General features: G+C 36.2%; 1 protein-coding gene across 2 annotated transcripts in view; it reads right to left on the reverse strand.

Moving 5' to 3' along the window:
- LOC150084120 (target of Myb1 membrane trafficking protein-like) overlaps positions 1 to 20,328 on the reverse strand; it is a 212,958-nt gene that overhangs the window by 152,865 nt on the left and 39,765 nt on the right. For both annotated transcript variants that reach the window (XM_090375897.1, XM_090375896.1), the window contains exon 3: positions 13,621 to 13,705. In XM_090375897.1, the coding sequence (XP_090232023.1) occupies positions 13,621 to 13,705 (85 nt within the window). The remainder of the gene's footprint in view (positions 1 to 13,620; positions 13,706 to 20,328) is intronic.

A 20,328-nucleotide genomic window follows, 5' to 3' on the forward strand; every position in this document is an offset into this window, starting at 1 on the left:
TTATTGACTATTTCATTCACTTCCTTTTTCTCCAGGCATAACCTATCGATACACACAATTATGGGAGATTTTTTGAACATCTTGGTGCAAAATTACATTAGATTAACACTAAGATACTTGGCTCAAATTTGCCATATTTCTTTCCTAAAATATTGTCTTCAAAACAACATTGTTCAAAAATTTGCCAGGATCAATTTAAATCATAAAATTTCAGGTATAAAGCAACTAGTACTTGCCACATCGCATGATGTAGTTAAACTTGCCTTAAAATCTCGATAATCCAATAAATAAAAAATACCTTTCCCAGGTTAGGAAACTTCACGACAAATTAAAAAATTATCTACATCCAAATGATTGATCTGTATTGAAGACCTTCATAGATTTTCAACATGAAGCACAAGCCACAGAAATAAAAAACACACATTAACAAATTGAATACATTATCGTAGGTAGCAAGACAGGTTCACACAAGTTAAAACACATGCTCTTGAGTTTTTGACCAAGTGCATATGAGTTCATTGCCGACCCCCCCACAGGCATACAACGTGCTATCGCACAATCAGAATGCTTCAGCTAGTGCTCGATCACCCTCTCACCTAACCTTTCTTCGTATACGCTATCGCAGTACCAAATTGCACTTTTATCCAAAGGATTAAATTATAATTTACCACCTCGCAAGTTACTTAAAAAACAGTTAGTAATAGATATTGAATTTGGTCCTGGTAATGTTCCACAAAAAGATTTATTTATTCAACAAGTTAACCAAATGGTGAATAACATAAACACACATGAATAACATGAATAACATTAACCACATATCGAAAAAATGACCACATTATCATTTCTCAGTTAAAGGAATTGAAGGCCAGAACAAACAACATTCCTGCACTTTCCAGTCAGGTAAAATTGAATAACAACAGATTTCCTATTCAGCCCATTGTTTCTTACAGAAACTCAGCATTTTCATCCTTAGCCACAAGTGTTTATAGTATTATAAAACCTTTTAGATAGGCAATACAATTTGGGATAAAAAACTACGATACATTATTTAATAACCTTAAGGACTGTAGACTCAGTGATAATGTTAATTTATTCTTACTAGATGTTACTTCCTTATATATGAATGTAAATATTGAACACACATTAGATATTCTTTGGGATATGTTAAGTAATAACTCTATACCGATTAATTATATGAAGCTTCCTATTAAAGAAATTTTTCACCTAATTAAACTTTTAGTTGAAACCAACTATATCACCATTTGAGACAAAGTATATAAACAAATTTTTGGTTTGCCAATGGGATTGAGTCTAAGTGGCTTAATATCGGAGGTCTATCTCTCAACAACTAGTGTACACATTTGACACCTTTTCTACCCTGTATCAGATGCTACAGGAGGTATTTAGACGATATTCTGGTTATTACTGATAGTACTATTCAAGACATTTTACATTGAAAAGGGAAAATACGGATACTAAGTCATTAAATTTTCTAAATTTTATGCTTACTCGGGAACAAATAAAATCCAATTTAACATCTATTGTAAACCACAAACACTGGTATGCTTCTACATTATAACAGCTATCGCCCTTCGCCTATAAAAGGGCTATTATCTTTAATCAATTTCTCAATGCTTACAAATATTCAATGACGGAATATGCTTTGGACTCAGAAATACATATATATATATATATACAAATATTCAATGACGGAATATGCTTTAGACTCAGAAATACAGATATTAACCAGCATATTCTTAAACAGGGGTTACCACCTTGCTACAATAAACCGAAATGGGGTACAAGCTAAAGATAGGATACAAAAAACTACACAAACCGACAATAGTAACATCAAAAAATACTTTATTTGTCCCATACGTTGAACGGTGGCATAAGCAGCTTAATACATTCTTTAAAGATACCGAATTTAAGATTGTGGCCAGACCAATACAGAAATTACACACTATACTGAACAATCACTCAGTCCTTTCGTCTTTCGCAACACATATAAATGACTTGGTATACAACATTTTTTGCACTGATTGCGACTCATCTTACCTAGGATCTACGCGATTCCTGCTGATTGTTTGCGTAAAACAGCAAGAACTGAGGACACGTGCTGTTTTATGCGAACAATCAGCAGGAATCACACATCCTAGGTAAGACGAGTCACATCAATGCAAGAAACGTATACCAAGTCATTTATTTGTGTTGCGAAAGAGGAAAGGACTGAGCAATTGTTCAGTATAGCATGTAATTTCCGTATTGGTCTGGCCACAATCTTAAATTCAGTATCAGGTGGGTAAAGTGCCTGCCTGGCAACCCAAAGGTCGTAGGTTCGAATCCCGCCTTGGGCTTGGATCAGAGTAAAATGCAAAAAGCTTGGGAGGTGCATTATGGCCACAGAAGCCGATGCGCCAACAACTAACAAAAAAAAAAAAAAAAAAAAAATTCAGTATCTTGAAAGAATGTGTTAAGCTGGCCAAAATACTTTAGTGTCCATTATAATTATATAAGAAGAATTATATTCAGAAGCCATTGAAATTAAATTACATAAGAATTCTATTAACATTCACCGTCCATATCTAATCTCTGATTCATTGTCTTTTGTCTCGCATGCACAAAGACAAATAATCACAGTCTTTCATGCACATTCCTGAGGAAAAATAATCTCTCTATTTAAGATTCAAGCTCACACACTCAGTAATTTCCATTCCTGTGATCACAACATAAGGTCAAAAAGGTCTGCTTCAGGAAGGAAAATCGTTTTTCAAAATTTACATCTAACTTTAATTAATTTTTTGATTAATTTTTTTAAATTGCTTTTTGAAATTTAATTAATTTTTGAATTGTTTTCAATTGATTTCAACTGTAATCATTTCGCATTAATCTTTTATACATTTTAATTTCCAGAGAGTATCATACGGAAGTGTTCTACATATCATAGTGAGGTAAATTTTTCTTAATTCTACAAATGTTACTAATATTGTTTACGTTTTCATAAGTCAGGCTCTAGCCATAGATATTTAAAGTAATTTACTTGTTCAAGAACTGTATTAATAATACAATTCTTGAACAATTGTTCCTTTCCTTGAAAACCCATAATTTTTGTTTTTCCAGTTGATATTTTTTGCAGTAAGATTTAGATAGTGTATTGAGTATTATAACTCATCTTCATTATTGGCTGGGAGCACTTGGTCGTCAGAATGTAGTAAAGTATCAAGGTGATTACCATTTTGTAATATAATACTTCCATGGATAATACTTCCATCGAGTGTCTGACAATGGCATTGATGTACTGGGTGGTCACAAAATAAGTTTCCCTATTCAGGAGACTCTATCGTCAAAACGGTTAGTTATCACTGTGAAAATCGGTGGGTATGTCATTTAGGGTATGGGGAAGCAATTTGTAGAAGAAAAAAATTAGTTAAAATTTCTGCCACCAGAGGGAAAGCGGCGCTGAACATATGTAAAAGTTGTCATTTTTTACTTCAAGACACGCTGCTTACGCAAATGACATCCTGTTAGACAAAAGCAGAAAGGTCAATGCCACCATCAATAACCATTATGGCTCTTAGAAAAAAGGAACACACTCTTATAGTAAAACTGTTCTTCCAGAATAATAGTAACGCTAATGCAGAACTACATGAATATTGGAAACTTACAGATTTGCACAAAGGACCTTTGACATCAGTGGGGGCTTAAAACTAATAAAGAAATTTGAAGAGACCAGGGATTTAGGTGTAATTCCAGGCAAGGGACGATAATGTATCAAAACGGAGGTAGTGGTGATGGTTGCAATGGCCTCCAGGTCAGAATGCGAAACACTACTACTAGTCAGTAGTGCCAGAGCTGCGCCAAGAGACTTGAACCTTCCTCGGTCTACTGTACATAAAGTGCTTCGAATAATTTTAAACTGGTTCCCATACAAGATTCACATAGTGCAAAAACTAGTCTTGCGATCAGCAACAACAAATAGGCTTTACTCTACGTTTTCTGGCTCGCTCATATGGGCTCAAATGATCTTGTGGTCTGATGAGCACATTTCACTCTTCATGGGGCTGTAAATGCACAAAACTGCATTAAAGTCCATACGTTACAGTATGGTGTGGATTCACAGCAGAGTTTATAATCGGACCATTTTTCTTTGAAGAGTCTACACCTCATGACCCTGTAAGGTGTACGATAACTAATGCACGGTACTGTGCTCTTCTAAGAGATCACATTATTCCCGCTCTGCAAGAAAGGCAATGCTTAGAGACCGTAGTGTTTATTGGAGGCTTAAAGTGGTGGAACCCATGTTTAGCAAGATGGTGCCCCTCCCCACTGGTCGACAAGTGAAGGAACTGCTCCATTCAACCTTCGAAAATGATTGCATCATTTCTAGACTTTCTGCAGTTCTTCCCTGTGATTTCTGGCTATGGGGATACCTGAAAGACAGAGTACCATGGCAGCATACAGACGCTTGTCGATTTGAAAGCAAGCATTAAACAGCATGTAGCCAATGTCCCCAATGAGATGCTAAGTAAAACTGTGTGGCATGCAGTCATCAGTTTTCAGAATGTCATCTCAAGTGAAGGAAAGCACATAGAATAATCTCTGTAGATGTCTTAGTTATGATATTAAAATCTAATCCTAAGTTAAATATTCCATCTCATGTTTACAGTGCCAATTTTCCCCCTGGCGGCGGAAATTTGAACTAATTTTTTTTCCTTCTACAAATTGTTTCCCCATACCCCAAATGACATACCCACTGATTTTCACAGCACTATCTCTAACCGTCTTGACATGGATCTCCTGAATAGGGAAACTTATTTTATAACCACTTAGTACATGTTCAAAAGTAGCAGAGATCGAGGGCAACCTTGTCATATGCCACAATTTACTGGTTTCCAATTTAAATGTGACTGAATTCTATCTATATATATTACACATTACAGCTATTATTTGGCTGGGAACTTTATCATCAACTAGCATTTCTGAAAGTTTATTTCTTTCCACATGGTCAAAGGCTTTCTTATAATCAATGAATACTACATGTGTTTATATATAAAACTCCCTGTGTTTTTCAATTAGTTCAGAGAGAAAAAAAAAATCTGCACAAGGTCTTCCTTTCCTAAAACCATTCTGTTCTTGTATTTTATCATTATAGTACCTCTAGTTTTTTTTTTTTGTTATTTTTGCAAATACTTTGTAGCCACTATTAAGAAGACTTATTTATCTGTAATTTTCAGTGTGTGCAATTGCCTTTTTGAGGCAATCACAAAAGACTGTGAAATGAATGACTATGACTTCCTGCCAAGATTCCAGTAGGACTTCACCGTACCATATTTGGTTCGGGTAGGGCTTCATCGTGCCATATTTGGTTTCTAGGTGGTAGATGACTCTCATCAACCAGTGCAATACCACCACTTTGCTTATTGGAGGCTTGAAGTGGTGGAACCCATGTTTAGTCGCCACAGCTAACTTCGGGTCAACCCTTCCCCATCTCTTCCATCATGCAGTACGACTGATGACTTTTGAGGTTATGATGAACATCGTGGCGAGATCCAATCTTCCTTACATTTCAAGGGTATAGCTCTAAAATGGTGTTCACAGGCATGCCGCTAGTTAGTACACCAGACCGAACCTATTGGTAACTCTCTAGGAGGCTTCCGGATCAGCTGGTGTATAATCTTGCTACATCCACTCTGCCAGATAGTGATTGGAGGGAGTCCGAGTAGTGTGTATGCGGGGGGCATTGTCAAGGCCCCATTATGTCAAGGATCTGAGTATATTCTTACCACGTGTACGCCATATCCAAAAATTTCATTACTTCATACAGCTTGTCCCACCCACTTTTTCTTATCATTGAATACACCATGAATTGTCAAACTAATAGAGTAAGCTTATCTGCGAAAAGATCTAAACCTCCCAAGCACTTCCTAGTTCATTTTACAAATATATGTGGTCTCGATTCTAATCTCAACGATGTCCATTTCCACATGCAGCCTGCCAAACCCCATGTACTTTTTCTGACAGAATCTCAGTTATCAGTTGATTCAACTACTGCTCATCTCAGTTGCCCAAATTATTTGCTGTACAATTCCTTTCGCCTCAAAGGTGGCACTTGTGCATATGTCCGTTCCGATGTTCCCTGTCAGAGACTTGGTAATTTGGAATCTCCTCATTTCGATCTTCTCTGGCTTAAAATCTCTCTACCTCATTTTGTCAAATTCATCTGTTGTCTCTACCGTTCTCCCAACTCCACTAATCATTTGGAGCTCTTTGACTTCCTCTCTTTGCAACTTGACTTTCTAAAGTCCTATTTGTCCTAACAGTGAGGTAATTTTCCTTGGTGATTATAATGTTCACAACTCCAGCTGGTCGAGATGCTGAGGCTTTTGCAATTACCAATGACCTTGCACAGATTGTTCATTTACCTACAAGAATACCAGATAAACCTAACCATACAGCCAACATGCTTGATCTTTTTCTCACAAACAACCCTTCTAAGTACACAGTCGAAGTGAGAGGTCCTTTAGGAACTTCATGATCACAACTTGGTGATTGTCTCTTCTAAAATGGAGCCTTAATCTCATTGCTATTCCCAACCTCGTATTGTTTGGCATTACAAGAATGGAAAATGGGATGACATGCGAGATTTCTTTTCTTCTTTTCCTTGGTCGGATTACTGTTTCAAAACTTCTAATGTCAATGTTTGCTCAGATCGTGTCAGTGACATTATTCTTGTAGGAATGGAATCCTTTATCCCACACTCCACTTTAAAATCTCGTTCTTTATCTAAACCTTGGTTTACCAATAAATGTGCTAAGGCTGTTCAAGAGAAGAATGTTGCATATCATAATTGGCTTGTTTCTAATTCTTCAGTTTCATTTTCTGCCTACACCAAAGCTCGCAACAATTGCAAAGCAGTTATTAATCAGTCCAAACTAGAGTTTGAACAGGCTAAGAGTAGAAAACTTGCTTCTTACCCAAATGGTAGCCGAGCATTCTGGTCTCTTGCCAAAGCTACTGGCTGCAACTTTTGCCCATCTCTGCTCCTAACTCTGTCCAAACCAGATGGTTCTGTTGTCACTTCAGCCAAGGATAAAGCTGACCTGCTAGCGTCCAATTTTTCCTCCAACTCGTGTATTAATGATCTTGGTAAAACACCTCCCACCATTCTCAACACGCTCCATTCAATGCCTCCTGTGGTCTTCCGTCAAAAGGATGTCAGAAGGATTTTGACAAATCTTGATGCTGAGAAAGCTCCAGGTCCCGATGGTATTTCTCCACTTGTTCTCAAAACCTGTGCTCCTGAACTTACTCCTATTCTTTGCCGCCTTTTTTCACTTTCTTATTCCAAAGGTGTTTTTCCTTCTGCTTGGAAATTTGCTCACATCCAGCCAGTTCCTAAAAAGGGTGCCAAATCCCTCCCATCCAATTATCGTCCCATTGCAGTTACTTCTTCTCTTTCTAAAGTAATGGAGAAATCAATTAACCGCCAACTCTTAAACTACCTAGAAACCTTCCATCTGATCAACGATCGTCAGTATCGATCCACTGGCTTATGTTACCCATTTATGGACTAATTCAATGGTAAAGTTCGGTGAAACATAAGCAGTTGCTCTTGACATCTCACAGGCTTTCGATCGTGTTTGGAGTAAAGGTCTTCTAAACAAGCTTCCATCTTATGGTTTGCCAACTGTTTTTTGTAATTGGTTATCCAGTTTTCTCTCTGATCGCTCACTGAGGGTGTTGGTAGATGGCTCTCTGTCTTCTAACTTCTCGACTAATGCCGGTGTCCCCCAAGGTTCAGTTCTTTCCCCTACTCTTCTCCTCTCATTAATGACTTTCTTCCATTGACTGGAAATCATATCCATAGTTTTGCCGATGATAGCACATTGCATTCCACCTTCCATTTTGAGAAACCTGGCCTTGCTCAATCAGCTTCAACTTCTCGAAAATCTGCTACTAATTCCTTAAATGCCGATCTTCAGATAATTCTCCGGTGAGGCAAAGACAATTTAGTTGATTTCAACCCTTCTAAAACTCAGTCTTGTCTTATATCTCGCAAAAAGAATTCTTCTGCTCCTATGCTTATCTTTGGTGACACTCCGATTTCTAGGCAAGATGATATATCCCTTTTGGGGATTGTTGTTGTTTGTTGCTAATGCTCCTAAAAACCAAACAACAAACAACAACAATCCCCAAAAGGGATATATCATCTTGCCTAGAAATCGGAGTGTCACCAAAGATAAGCATAGGAGCAGAAGAATTCTTTTTGCGAGATATAAGACAAGACTGAGTTTTAGAAGGGTTGAAATCAACTAAATTGTCTTTGCCTCACCGGAGAATTATCTGAAGATCGGCATTTAAGGAATTAGTAGCAGATTTTCGAGAAGTTGAAGCTGATTGAGCAAGGCCAGGTTTCTCAAAATGGAAGGTGGAATGCAATTGGCCATATTGCTCCGGGAATATGCGGTGGTCATTCCCTGACCTTTCCGCATCCTCCGTATTTGGTGGTGACGGGCTCGAACCCCCATTCTAATCAAGAAGCGTGTGCTATGCACTGTTGCTCCTTCCCACCTGGATATGGAGGCGCCTCCTTTTGGGGATTACCCTGACTTCTAATCTCTCTTGGCACAAGCACATTACAAATATTGCTTCCTCTGCATCTAAAAAACTTGGTTTTCTCTTTTGCTCTCAACGTTACTTTTCTTCCCAACAGCTGCTCACTCTGTACAAATCGCAAATCCGCCCTACCATGGAATATTGTTCCCGCATCTGGGGTGGTGCCCCCAAAACCTCTCGCAGGCTGCTTGATTCCATTCAGAAGAGGGCAGTTAGGTTAATTAATGATTCATCTCTAACAGAGTCTCTCCACTCACTGTCTCATAGATGTACTGTTTCTGCTGCATGACTCTTCTACAGATATTTCCATGGGCACTGTTCTTCTGAATTTGCTTCTATAATTCCCACTCTCTCTTTCAAAACACGTGCTGCCACCAGCCAACATCTATTTACTGTCCAACTTCAGACTCACAGAACTAACTTTTCATCTTCCTCGTTTATTCTTTCAATTGCCGTTTTCTGGAACAACCTTCCTTCATATATATTTCCTGAAAATTACAGTCTGCAGAAGTTCAAGTCCAATGTCAACAAATATCTTCTTTCGTCTTCTCAACCTCCATCTGAAGCATGGTACTAAGTACTATAGGTTCTAATACCTCTCGTGTTTGGGGTTTACATAAAAAAAAAAAAAACAGGAGGTTCATAAATCTTAATTTTAATGTATTGTCATCATATTTGAACATTCAAATTAATTTTTTACAATTTCTTAGGTATAATTATTGGCTAAAAAACTATTCAACAAAATGTTTTTTAAATCTCTCCTAAGAAATTCACACAACCTAAATTATAGCTTGTTTGGTTTTTAGGAGCATTGCAACTAAGGTCATATTGCTCCGGAGATCATTCCCTAGCCTTTCCGCATCCTCCATATTTGGTGGTCACGGGCTCGAACCCCGGTCTAATCAAGAAGCGTGTGCTACGCACTACTGCTCCTGCCCACCTGGCTATGGAGGCGCCAAATTATAAGCTTTAAGAGGTGGGATTAGACAGGTTTATGTTACCTAGAGTAAAATTTAGAAGCTTGATTATCAAGTATGAGTAGAAGTATCAAGTAGAAGCTTGATTATCAAGAATAAGTAAAGAATGGGACCTTCCAGTTATCTGAATTTTTCATAAAAGTGCAAAACAATACTTTTTTTAAATGGCTTTCCACAAAATGTTCTGGCAAAAAATTAGCACTTATATTTGACATATCTATAATAAAAGGAAATTCTTGTGCCCTGATGTAGCCAAGTAGTCAGCACTGGAGTGTAATACAAACATTTGAGATGACTTTGGTTCGAGCCGTGTGCAACTGAATACAATTAATGATAACATACTTGTAAAGTAACTAGTTATAAACTACTCTGGTTCATGTGGTAGTGAGAGAATATAAAATGGTATATCACTAATTTGAATTATTTTTGTTTCTGGTCATAAAGAAAAAGGTTATTTTATATCGAAAGTGAATAAACAAAATAAAAGTTATACTGATTTGGTGACCCTCCACTTTCTTACCCATTCCAAAGTAACCCATTTTAACAACACTGCTGTACAGTACTAGTTTTGATAAAATTCTATTAGCCAGAGCATGAACTATTTTAATGTACCAGAACTTCATATTGATATCATAAACAGTCATTCTGAATTAAATTATTCAACAATGCAATACATTTCTCACCTTTCTTAAATCACTTGATAATCTCCAATCATTCTGCCACATTTAATACAATCCACCTTCTTTTTAATCCCTATGTGATACTTGTTTGGAAGTTTTGGAAGCCATTATCAAAGGATATTTAAAATATTTTCAACAAAAATAAATGTAAAACAACCAGCTTTCATACATCAGTGGTGGCAATATTTTGCTATAGTAACCAGAACTCCTAATAGCAACAAAATATGAGTAAATAAAATTCCGATAAGCGAAATAAAATGATTCCAACTGATGCTATGGTTCTGAATTTTTGCTGAGTAAGCTTAGGAAGATAGGAAAGATGCAGGTTATTTGAACTTTCCACATCTGAATACTAGAATCAGTATCATAATGTCTAAACGATGCAAGTACAGTAGGCCCTCTATTTTTTTTTTATTCATGAATAGAGCATGCTAAAAGGTTGGGTCAATGAATCAACATTATCTTATCATGCATCCGGTGTTGGTATTACGTCATCTAGGTGAGGGAGGGGATTAATGAGGGAGTAATTAGCGGTGTGCATCAACGCTTTCAGTCTTCGGGTGCACTTCGTCCTATTCTATTGTTTACGATTCGGTTGTTTTTGCGTTTTACGTAATTGTGGTTTTTACATATTTTATAATAAGTACGTAATATTTGTCTATCATTATGGCCTCGCAGGATAAAGAAGTAAAGCGCGAACGTGTTAACTTGAGTGTTGCACAAAAATTAGAACTGATTAGAAGCTTGACGGTGGTGTAACTGTTGCACGTATGTGCAAGATTTATAGAGTCAAAAAGCAAACAGTTTCAGACATTCACAAAAATAAAAAAAATTTAAGGAGTTTGCATTAAAATAGTGTAGATGGTTGTCCCAAGGCTACTTCTACAGTTAGTAGTAGAAAACATATGAAAGTGGTAGAAGATAAAAACCTAGAGGAAACACTGTACAAGTGTTTTGTTAGCAGCACTCAAGTGGTGTTGCTGTTAGAGGTGTTGAGTTAAGTAGAGGTGTTCAGTCAGCTGCTAAAAGGCTTGCTAAGCATATGGGCCTAAAATTTCAGGGGAGTGATGGATGGCTGTGGTGTTTTTGAAAGCACCACAGCATTGTTAATAAAAGAACCTGCGGTGAATCTTTAGGTGCAAATGAAGAACAAGTTGAGACTTTCAGAAAATATCTAAATGACCTCATTAAAAATGAGGGCCTCATTTTATCACAGCTTTATAATGCTGATGAGACTGGCCTTTTTTATTGTGCTGTTCCTGAAAAATACCCAGGCTTACAAGCATGAAACAAGCACCCCTGGTCATAAGCTAAATAAGGAGCAAATTTCAGTTTTATTTTGTGCAAATGCTGATGACTTGCTGTTGTTGTTGTTATTTGGTTTTTAGGAGCATTAGTAACTAAGGCCATATTGCTCCGGGAATATGCGGTGGTCATTCTCTGACCTTTCCGCATCCTCCGTATTTGGTGGTCACGGGCTCAAACCCCGGTCTAATCAAGAAGCGTGTGCTACACACTGCTGCTCCTGCCCACCTGGCTACGGAGGCACCTGATGGCTTGCACCTTCTTAGGCCTATGGTAGTTTGTTAAGGCAAAAAAACCCTCCTGCTTTAAAGGATTTAATGAACCAGTTACCGGTGATATATTCCCACTCAAAAAATGTCTGGTTTACAATGGTTCTTTAACCATTTTATTCCTGATGTGCGAAGCTATCAGACAGATGTGCTGAAAATTCCTTCTCATGAAATAAAGGCTGTTTTACTGCCAGATAATGCATCTGCTCACCCTAATGCTGAGAGGTTAATTAGCAGGGATGGGAGAATTAAATGTGTTTTTCTGCCTCCTAACACTACTTCACTGATACAGCCGATGGATCAGGGTGTAATTGTTGCAGGTAAAAGATTATATAATAAGTTTTTGGAAGTGGTAATGATTGTTTTGGAAGAAACAGAAGAAGATACAAGAGGCACCAGGACACTGCAAAATTTATATGCATACAACTTCAGATCTGCTATCTTCAACTTAGCAGCTGCGTGGAAAGATATGAAGATTAACCTTGGCCAATTCTTGAAAGAAGAAGTTGTACAATAGAGCACCTGAAATGGACTTTGAGGGAGTTGAGGTGTCTAATTTTCGGGACACTCGTCTGAGGGCCGGCAACAAAAATGCAACTGAGAATGATGTGAAACAGTGACTCGAAAATGATGAAGGTGATCCAGGTTATCAATTTTTTCCTGAGGTAGAGATTGCGGAAAATGTTCTTAATGGAGAACAAGAGGACAATGATGATGACAAAGAATCAGTTGCACCTCATCCTAAATTGTCTGTTATAAAACAACATATGGATGACATCATACATTATATTGAATCATCATCAGACCTTATGTGCTTCCTTATTATGAATATTTTAGAAAATTTCGATCTACAGCAATAAGGAAGCAGCATCAAGGTGTAAGACAACTGAAGCTTGATGATTTCTTTAAGACCACTTAATCAACTGGACCTGTTTAACCAGAACTCTCTACCAGCAAGGAATTAACACCTCTCCCTCCATATGACAGTTGCTTCTGACTCTGAAAATTGTGATTCTTTCAATTAAGTTAATATTAATATTAAATATTATGTATCTTTTTTTAACATTTTTTTGTATGTTTTTTATTCAATAGAGTTTAAGAATTTTAAAGTATTTTTTTCCCTCTAAAATGGATTTAAATGAAAAAACTAATGTTCGCATTGAAAACAACTTTGTGTGAGCTTTAAGGGAAAAAAGAAATAAAAAAGGCGAAAACACTCCATTAGTTACATTGTATAGTTTTTGACGTGTTTAATTAAAATAAAGTTTGGTTCCTGTCGTAAATTTATTTTTATATTTTTAACAGATGTTTTAGTGGCATGTATAAATTATTCAATGTACATTATATTATTTTATTCATACTTATACATTATAATAACATTTTAATACATCCTGAACATTGTAATTTGTTATTAATATAAGTTTTTAAAATACATTTGATTTAACAGACTTTCAGCAATAGCGGACACCCCTTTCCCCAATTAGTCCGTTAAATCGAGGGCCTACTGTATTTAGACACTGCCAAAAAAAATCCTATCTATTCACACTTTCTGAGCTTTTAATATATTCCTAGTATATTATATATTACTTTTGTATTACACAGTAGCATCAGTATGTTTAAATAATCTGCATCTACTCAAAAAAATAATTTTTTTTAAATATCAAAATTATATGAAAAATTTTAAATATCAATGTTACAAATATTCATAAAAACAACCTGTTTTAATCTGTAAATTGAAGTTAAACCAAACACGTTTTTAAATTAAATACTCACAGTTAATGTATACATGACAACTGTATAGTTCTTTCCTACATTCTGTTGTAAACGCTTTCTTATTGCTTTAACAGCATCTTTAGGTCTGCAGGAAAAAGTATTACATTTATTATTCTTAATTCAAATTTTAAACAGTTAAATGACAATTTTCATGATGTTATGAACTAGAAAAAAACTAAAACACAAACTGAAACCTAACATAGTAGACTCCAATTATTAAAGGACAGATTAAATTAGGGTCTCTATGGTCCAGTTAATCCTACTTTGTTTCATGTAGAGTCCCTACTCAACTACATGGAACAAGGACAATGCATCATCTTGTCCATTCTCAGTGACAAGATGATGCATTGATATTTGAAGATAACAGAGCATGCAAACCTATGTCATTTTAATTACATTTATTTCCTATTTGGAAATATGTACATAATGGAGTCATGTTTCAAATAGTATTTTCTTACCACCTCCTCAGTGACAGCTGTCTTTGCAAAATCACAATCACACAAAGTCATTTAGGTCACAACAAGTTCCTGAAAATAACCTACAAAGGTTATTTGCCGGAAATGTTTACTTTTTATCCTGGTAAAAAGTAAACACTTCACTGTTTCAAGAAATATGCACCGATTAAACCTTATTAAAATCTTAACGTATTTTTATAAATATTCTTGATGGGCAATTTATTAGGTGCATCTAACTAAAAGGTCCCCTTTAGCCCTCAGAACACTGTGCATTCATTGTGGCACAAACGTGTAGAAAGCGTGCCACAGAGATGCTGGTCTATACTGACTCAATTGCTTCCACAGTTACAAAATGGATGGTTGCAGATCTCTATTCTGAAGAGCTCATTCCATTGCATTCCACAGGTGCTTAATTGCATTGAGGTCTAGTGAGTGGGGCGGCCACTGCAAATAGATGGATTTCACTCTCATGTTCCTCAAACCGGGTTTCTATAATTTTGTCCTTGAGACGTGCATATCCCATCAGAAGAACCCCTAACTGCATGCATACACTACAGCCACGAAGGGATGAACTCTGTTGGTGTTCCACTGTTATCAAGGGGGTCTAATGTGCACCTGATAATGGTATCAAGGAACCTGATTCAATCATTGGTTGCAATATCCAAAAATTACAAAAGCCACTAAAAAATATCAGGAGAATGTACATGTGCACTGCTAAGCAAAAGAAAAAAAAAAGTTATTACAAGTTTCAAAATAACTTGTTTGTTTTAAAACTTGTAACAACTTTTTGTAGTGATTGGTTCTGTTGGGAATCAACGATTTAAATTACAGTAACTAGACTAATGAAATAAAAAAGCTAAGTCAACCAAGTTCTGTTGCAAGTGTTGCTTCAGTTTAAAAAATTTAACCAGCGAGATAATATGATTACTTAAGAGCCTCTAATTGTACTTTGCATACCATAATATATGGTATAAGGAAAAATTACAAAAAAATTACTAGTAAATTGACGATGAACATATCCTATGTATTTGGTGGGAGCAGAATTTCAACTATTATAATTAATTCTGCAATTGTTGCATCCTCAATTGTAAAAGATGGCGACACAGAACCTGACAGGTGACAACTTTCTTTTTTAATTTGCAGAATGTTTTCAGATTTTTTGAATTATGCTGGGAGTATACCAATATTTCATCTTTTCTTTATGGATTACAATGCAGTATGTAATTTCTTAGATTTTAATTAAAAAATTAAATACAGGCAGTTCTTGCTTTACGAGTGCCCGGGTTTATGAGTCCCCCCCCCCAAGTATCAAGTATCAACAAAATCGAAAATATGAACATTAATTGCAAAAAATGAATGTTAACATTCATAAATACTGCATTCCAAACCATGTGCATAGCTATACAAACAGTGTACCTCCCTTTACGATATTAATCAGTTCCAGAGACACCACTGTATCGTTAAAATACCGTAATGTGAACCCAATAACACATTATTTTTTGGTAATTCGTTTCAAGATTTTGGAAATTGAAATTTTCACTGTATAACTAGGCTATTTATCTCTCTAAAATATAATTTTTAAGGTCACGAGCATGACCTTAAGGCCATATAAAAGGTTGTGAGCGTGGTTTATAAATTATATTAGTTACCAATTCAAATCATTAAAATGCACTACACTTTCATCATTATCATATGTTCCGTTATAGAATCAATTTTAAACGCCTTTGTGATATTTTTCTAAAGCACATTTCTGAAGGTCACCACCATAAAACAATAAAAACAATTTGCACTTTCCGGTTTATTGGGCTTTTCTGTTACTGCAAGCAATTATAGACAGGTAGTAAACTCAATCTTCTTGCATTTGCGAAAATACCGATAGCTGGAATTGTGTGGTTTTTTTACGTTATTATGGTGAAATATGTTTCCCCTTTACTGAAATCTTCAATCATATAAAAAACGTAAATAAATTTTCAGAATCTCCTCTTCATTCCCTTTTTTTAAAGCTTCGTAAACTTGTAACTCCATGCAAATCGTGTTAGTTGCAATTTGTGTGCATGCAATCGTGAAATTTATAATTAAAAGAGAAGATTATCTTGGAAACAAACGCCCCTTGAAACATTTCTGAAGAAGACAACTCCTTGTGCAACAAACCAACGAGTGCCGAGCCAATAATAAGTGATCAATGAGTGTGCATTTAGTCGATGATGATGAAGAATAAACATTCTTTAACATTTAAATAAGTCGTAAATAATTTCTCTATTATTATAGAGAAATTATTCTCTTGATTTTACAGGCTACATTTTCATTTCTTTTGATAAATCAGTCATTGTTTAAACAAACCAATTAACTAACTAATTTCATTGTTGAGAACGTAACCTTAACTGTATGTCTATGGGAAATAAATTCCTGTTTTACGAGCGCGGTAGGAATGAATTAACTTGTAAAGTCGAGAACTATCTGTATTTAAAAACTATTGTTTTATACCTTTTATTTTCAAAAACACAAAATATTTAATTCTGAAAAAAAAAAAAAAAAAAAAAAAAAAAAACATTATAAGCATAAAATATAAAGATGAAATTAATAGTTGCAGTCTTTATATGTTATGCTTACAATACTTCCATTTTCCAGCTTAACTGTTAAATGTGTGAAGCTAAAAATGGCACATGGACATATATTTTCTTATACATATATATCTTTTTTAAATTGAAAGTCGACAGACAAAATTTATAGGCATCATACTGCGCTATGTATCATACACTCTTCACGTGATTTAGGACAATCCGAGCCCAATCAGCAATTAATGCAACCTTATCAGAGATGAAAGATTCCCGGCCTCAAAGTAGCCACTTATGGATGCAGATGGTAAAGGTCCATGTGGTGAAGCAGTCAGTTGGTTGCTGTTTACACTATTTACATTTTGTTGAAAATTTATTACACTAACATTTTTTATTAATTGCGCTATTAATAAATTAAATAATAATAATAGTAATATCCATGTGCAGTTTTTGCCAATCACATTATAAAGTTTTTAATGTAATAGAATAAAGAGATGCCATGTCTGGTAACAGAAGTTCATTGAATCCTAGTGCAATATTCAGAGGATGGAATCTGTGAAATCTGCCCTAATGTGTGTAGGGCAGATTTCACAGATTCTATGAATATGCCTCCATCGACTATTACTACTACTATGAAGAATGCTAATAAAATAAAACAATCAATGCAAAGTCGTAGGTAATATTGTTGGTGCACGAAACCTAACCCTGTGATTTCCGATTGATTCCATTATATAAAGGGTTCCATTTGCGCTTGTCCTGTCAGGAACCTAACCCTGACGTAAATTGACGGCTACCTGTATATATATATTACATACTATTATTCATTTCCATATTTAAATTTTTTCAATATATATTTTAAATTTGGCGAGCCTTGAAATGCGCAAAATATAAATATCACAGATGTTGCTAACTCAACTCCAAGTGAAAAAAAATATTGCCTTCTGCATTTATTATACAAAAAGAATAATGAATCTTTCTACCAAATCTTTCAAAAACACTACAGGTAAAACTTAAGTTCACAGAACATGTGGGAGAGTTCTATAAATACCTACAGTCTAAAGAACAGAAAAACTTCAACTAAGGACAAATATAAGATTCTCAGCTTTGTGGCACTGGCATCAGTCAGATCCGTGCCAGCATTACTAAAAGTTAGCTAAAATTGAACATATTGTTGCACAGCCTCTTAGGCTGTGCACCATTATGTTCATATAATAACTCTGGGTAAATGATAAAAATCACTTCAGAAACAATACAAAGTAAAAATTTGTCTCTTTTAGGGGTAAAAAATTTACAGATTTTTAACTTCAATCAACGGTTAAAGCATGCCCATTATTTTCAAGAGAAACCTCACAGCTCCAAAGCTGCAGAATTAAAGATATGACTACTGTCAAGGGTAAAGAGTAGGAATTTTGTTTTCTTAATTGTGATTATAACGGTCACAGAACATTTCTAAATTCCTTTCAGAGGAACAAACTGACAATGTTTCCACTGCAAATTCTAAATGGGAAGTATTTGGGGAAGTAATTGTAGAAGCTACTAAGCATTTTATTCCAATTGAGGTATTGTTCAAGTTTTAGATGTAAATGAATGTCAGATGAATTGATAAAAATAGTGGAAGAGAAGAAAAATATATAGAATTATTAAAAGTTATTAAAAAACACAGGCACCTACACTAAGCATAAAACAGTCTGCAATCAAGTCACTAAAGGAGATTAGACAGTTAAAAAAGATTAAGAGAAATCGTTGTCTAAGAATGCAAAGAAAAGTAGCAAAGAATTCTTTGCTTATGATAATGTAGAAAGAAAGGGATGAACCATATTTTTTTTTTTTTTTTGTGGTAGTTGTTGGCGCATCGGCTTCTGTGGCCATAGTGCACCTCCCAAGGTTTTTGCAGTACTTTGATCCAAGCCCGAGGCGGGATTCGAACCCGCGACCTTTAGGTTGCCAGGCAGGCACTTTACCCACCTGGCTAGCCCGGTCGGCCGATGAACCATATAGGTACACTAGATATGAATGGTATAACTATTTACAATCTTGTTCAGGTTGCTGACAAACTGAATAAATATTTTGCATCGACATTTCCACGTTTTTAGGAACAGAGATACCAGAAGTATACAAAGTTATAGCTGGGAACTAAACAATTTTATGTTAACTGAAAATAAAGTGGAATAGAAATTGTTACAGCTTAAAGTGAATAAGACACCCACGACTAGTGGAATCTACCCAATTACATTAACACAGTCACTTCCATCTGCATTTGAGAGAGTGCATTCAATGTGCTGTTATTTTTGGAATGCTGAGAAACAACAACATTCCAAAATTTCATAAATAATGGTTAAAAAGTAAGAGTTTGGACTTCGCAGCTAAGAGTGAATGCTTACTTTTGGGCTGAGCTGTAAATCAAAAACCTTAAAATTACATATAATAATTTCTTGCATACACTGACAAAGTGAAAAGACTTAAATGTTAAATGAGAGAGTAATAAGCTGATGCTACACACAGACATTCAAGGTAAAGCATATAAATTTAGCATAAACATAAAACACATATCGTAGCTTTCAGCTACTGCATGTAGCCTTTATCAACAGGCTGAGCACTGGAAAGAAACGGTTTCAAGTGAAGGTCAACCACCTTCAAGTACAAGTGCACGAGATCATGGAGGAGGGGTGGTGTGGGGGTGTGTGTGTGCAAAAAAGGGTGACAAGGGAGTGAAAGCAAGCGGTCAAGAGAGAGAGAGAGAGAGAAGGGAGTGAGAGGGTTGAGGAATGTGAATGGTGATGGCAAGTGCCAACCTTGCGAAGTCTGAAAGGCTCAAAGATGAGGTGTATGCAGGCACTGCAGTCACTGTTGATTGTAGTTTCAGTGGCACTGATATGTGTGCCGATTCCAACTGACGGCAGATCTTGAAATTACATGAAAAGCCTATGATGTTAACGTCATTGGGCACCATTTCGTGTCCCTCCTGCCAACAGCGCACAGCTAACGTCGAATGCGAAAAGTCGGCTCTAGTGATAACGATGTGTATCCTTATCTGCTTCAGCAGTGGAATTATCATTTTTAGAGGAGGAGAGGGGGGGGTATATAAATTGCAGTTTTTGTCCGGTGTGGATATTGTAGTTCCATAGGATTCTGGATATGCCCTGTGATAATGTTAATGTAGGGTAAAATGGAATGCGGGCGACATTCCATTAACCTGACATGTCCTTTGAACTGGACGTGTCAGGTTGATGGTCGTCGGATGAGGAATTTCCAGTATCGTGTAACCGCGATGTCTGCAGTTCCCAGTAACTGAGGGTCTGTTCAGGGTAGCCGCATTTGCTGAGGTCAGATTTGACCCTATGTATTTCGTTGTGAATGCCTGTTTTGTTGGAGAAATGTGTCCAAGCCCTGGTCATTAGTGAACTTGTAATACTGTGACGTTGTGCGACGGAGTGAGAGGGATGGTAGTTGACGTACTGTCCAGCACAGGTGGGTTTCCGATGGACTGATGTTGCGATATGTGAACCCTTTAACTCTTTAACCAAATGACTAAAAATGGCAGGGCATGGTCTTTCTCAGTTTCTATGGTGAATTTTAAAAAAGGCGATTTGATGTTAAGATAGGTTAGAAATGTCATCTCAGAACATCGGGGGAGTCTGTGACGATGTCGTCCATATATCGATACCAGAGGGTGGTGGGGAAGGGGGAATTGATAAGAG

Source organism: Mastigoproctus giganteus, chromosome 6, assembly GCF_048544385.1.
Source record: "Mastigoproctus giganteus isolate SK-2022 chromosome 6, ASM4854438v1, whole genome shotgun sequence".
Taxonomy (NCBI): domain Eukaryota; kingdom Metazoa; phylum Arthropoda; class Arachnida; order Uropygi; family Thelyphonidae; genus Mastigoproctus; species Mastigoproctus giganteus.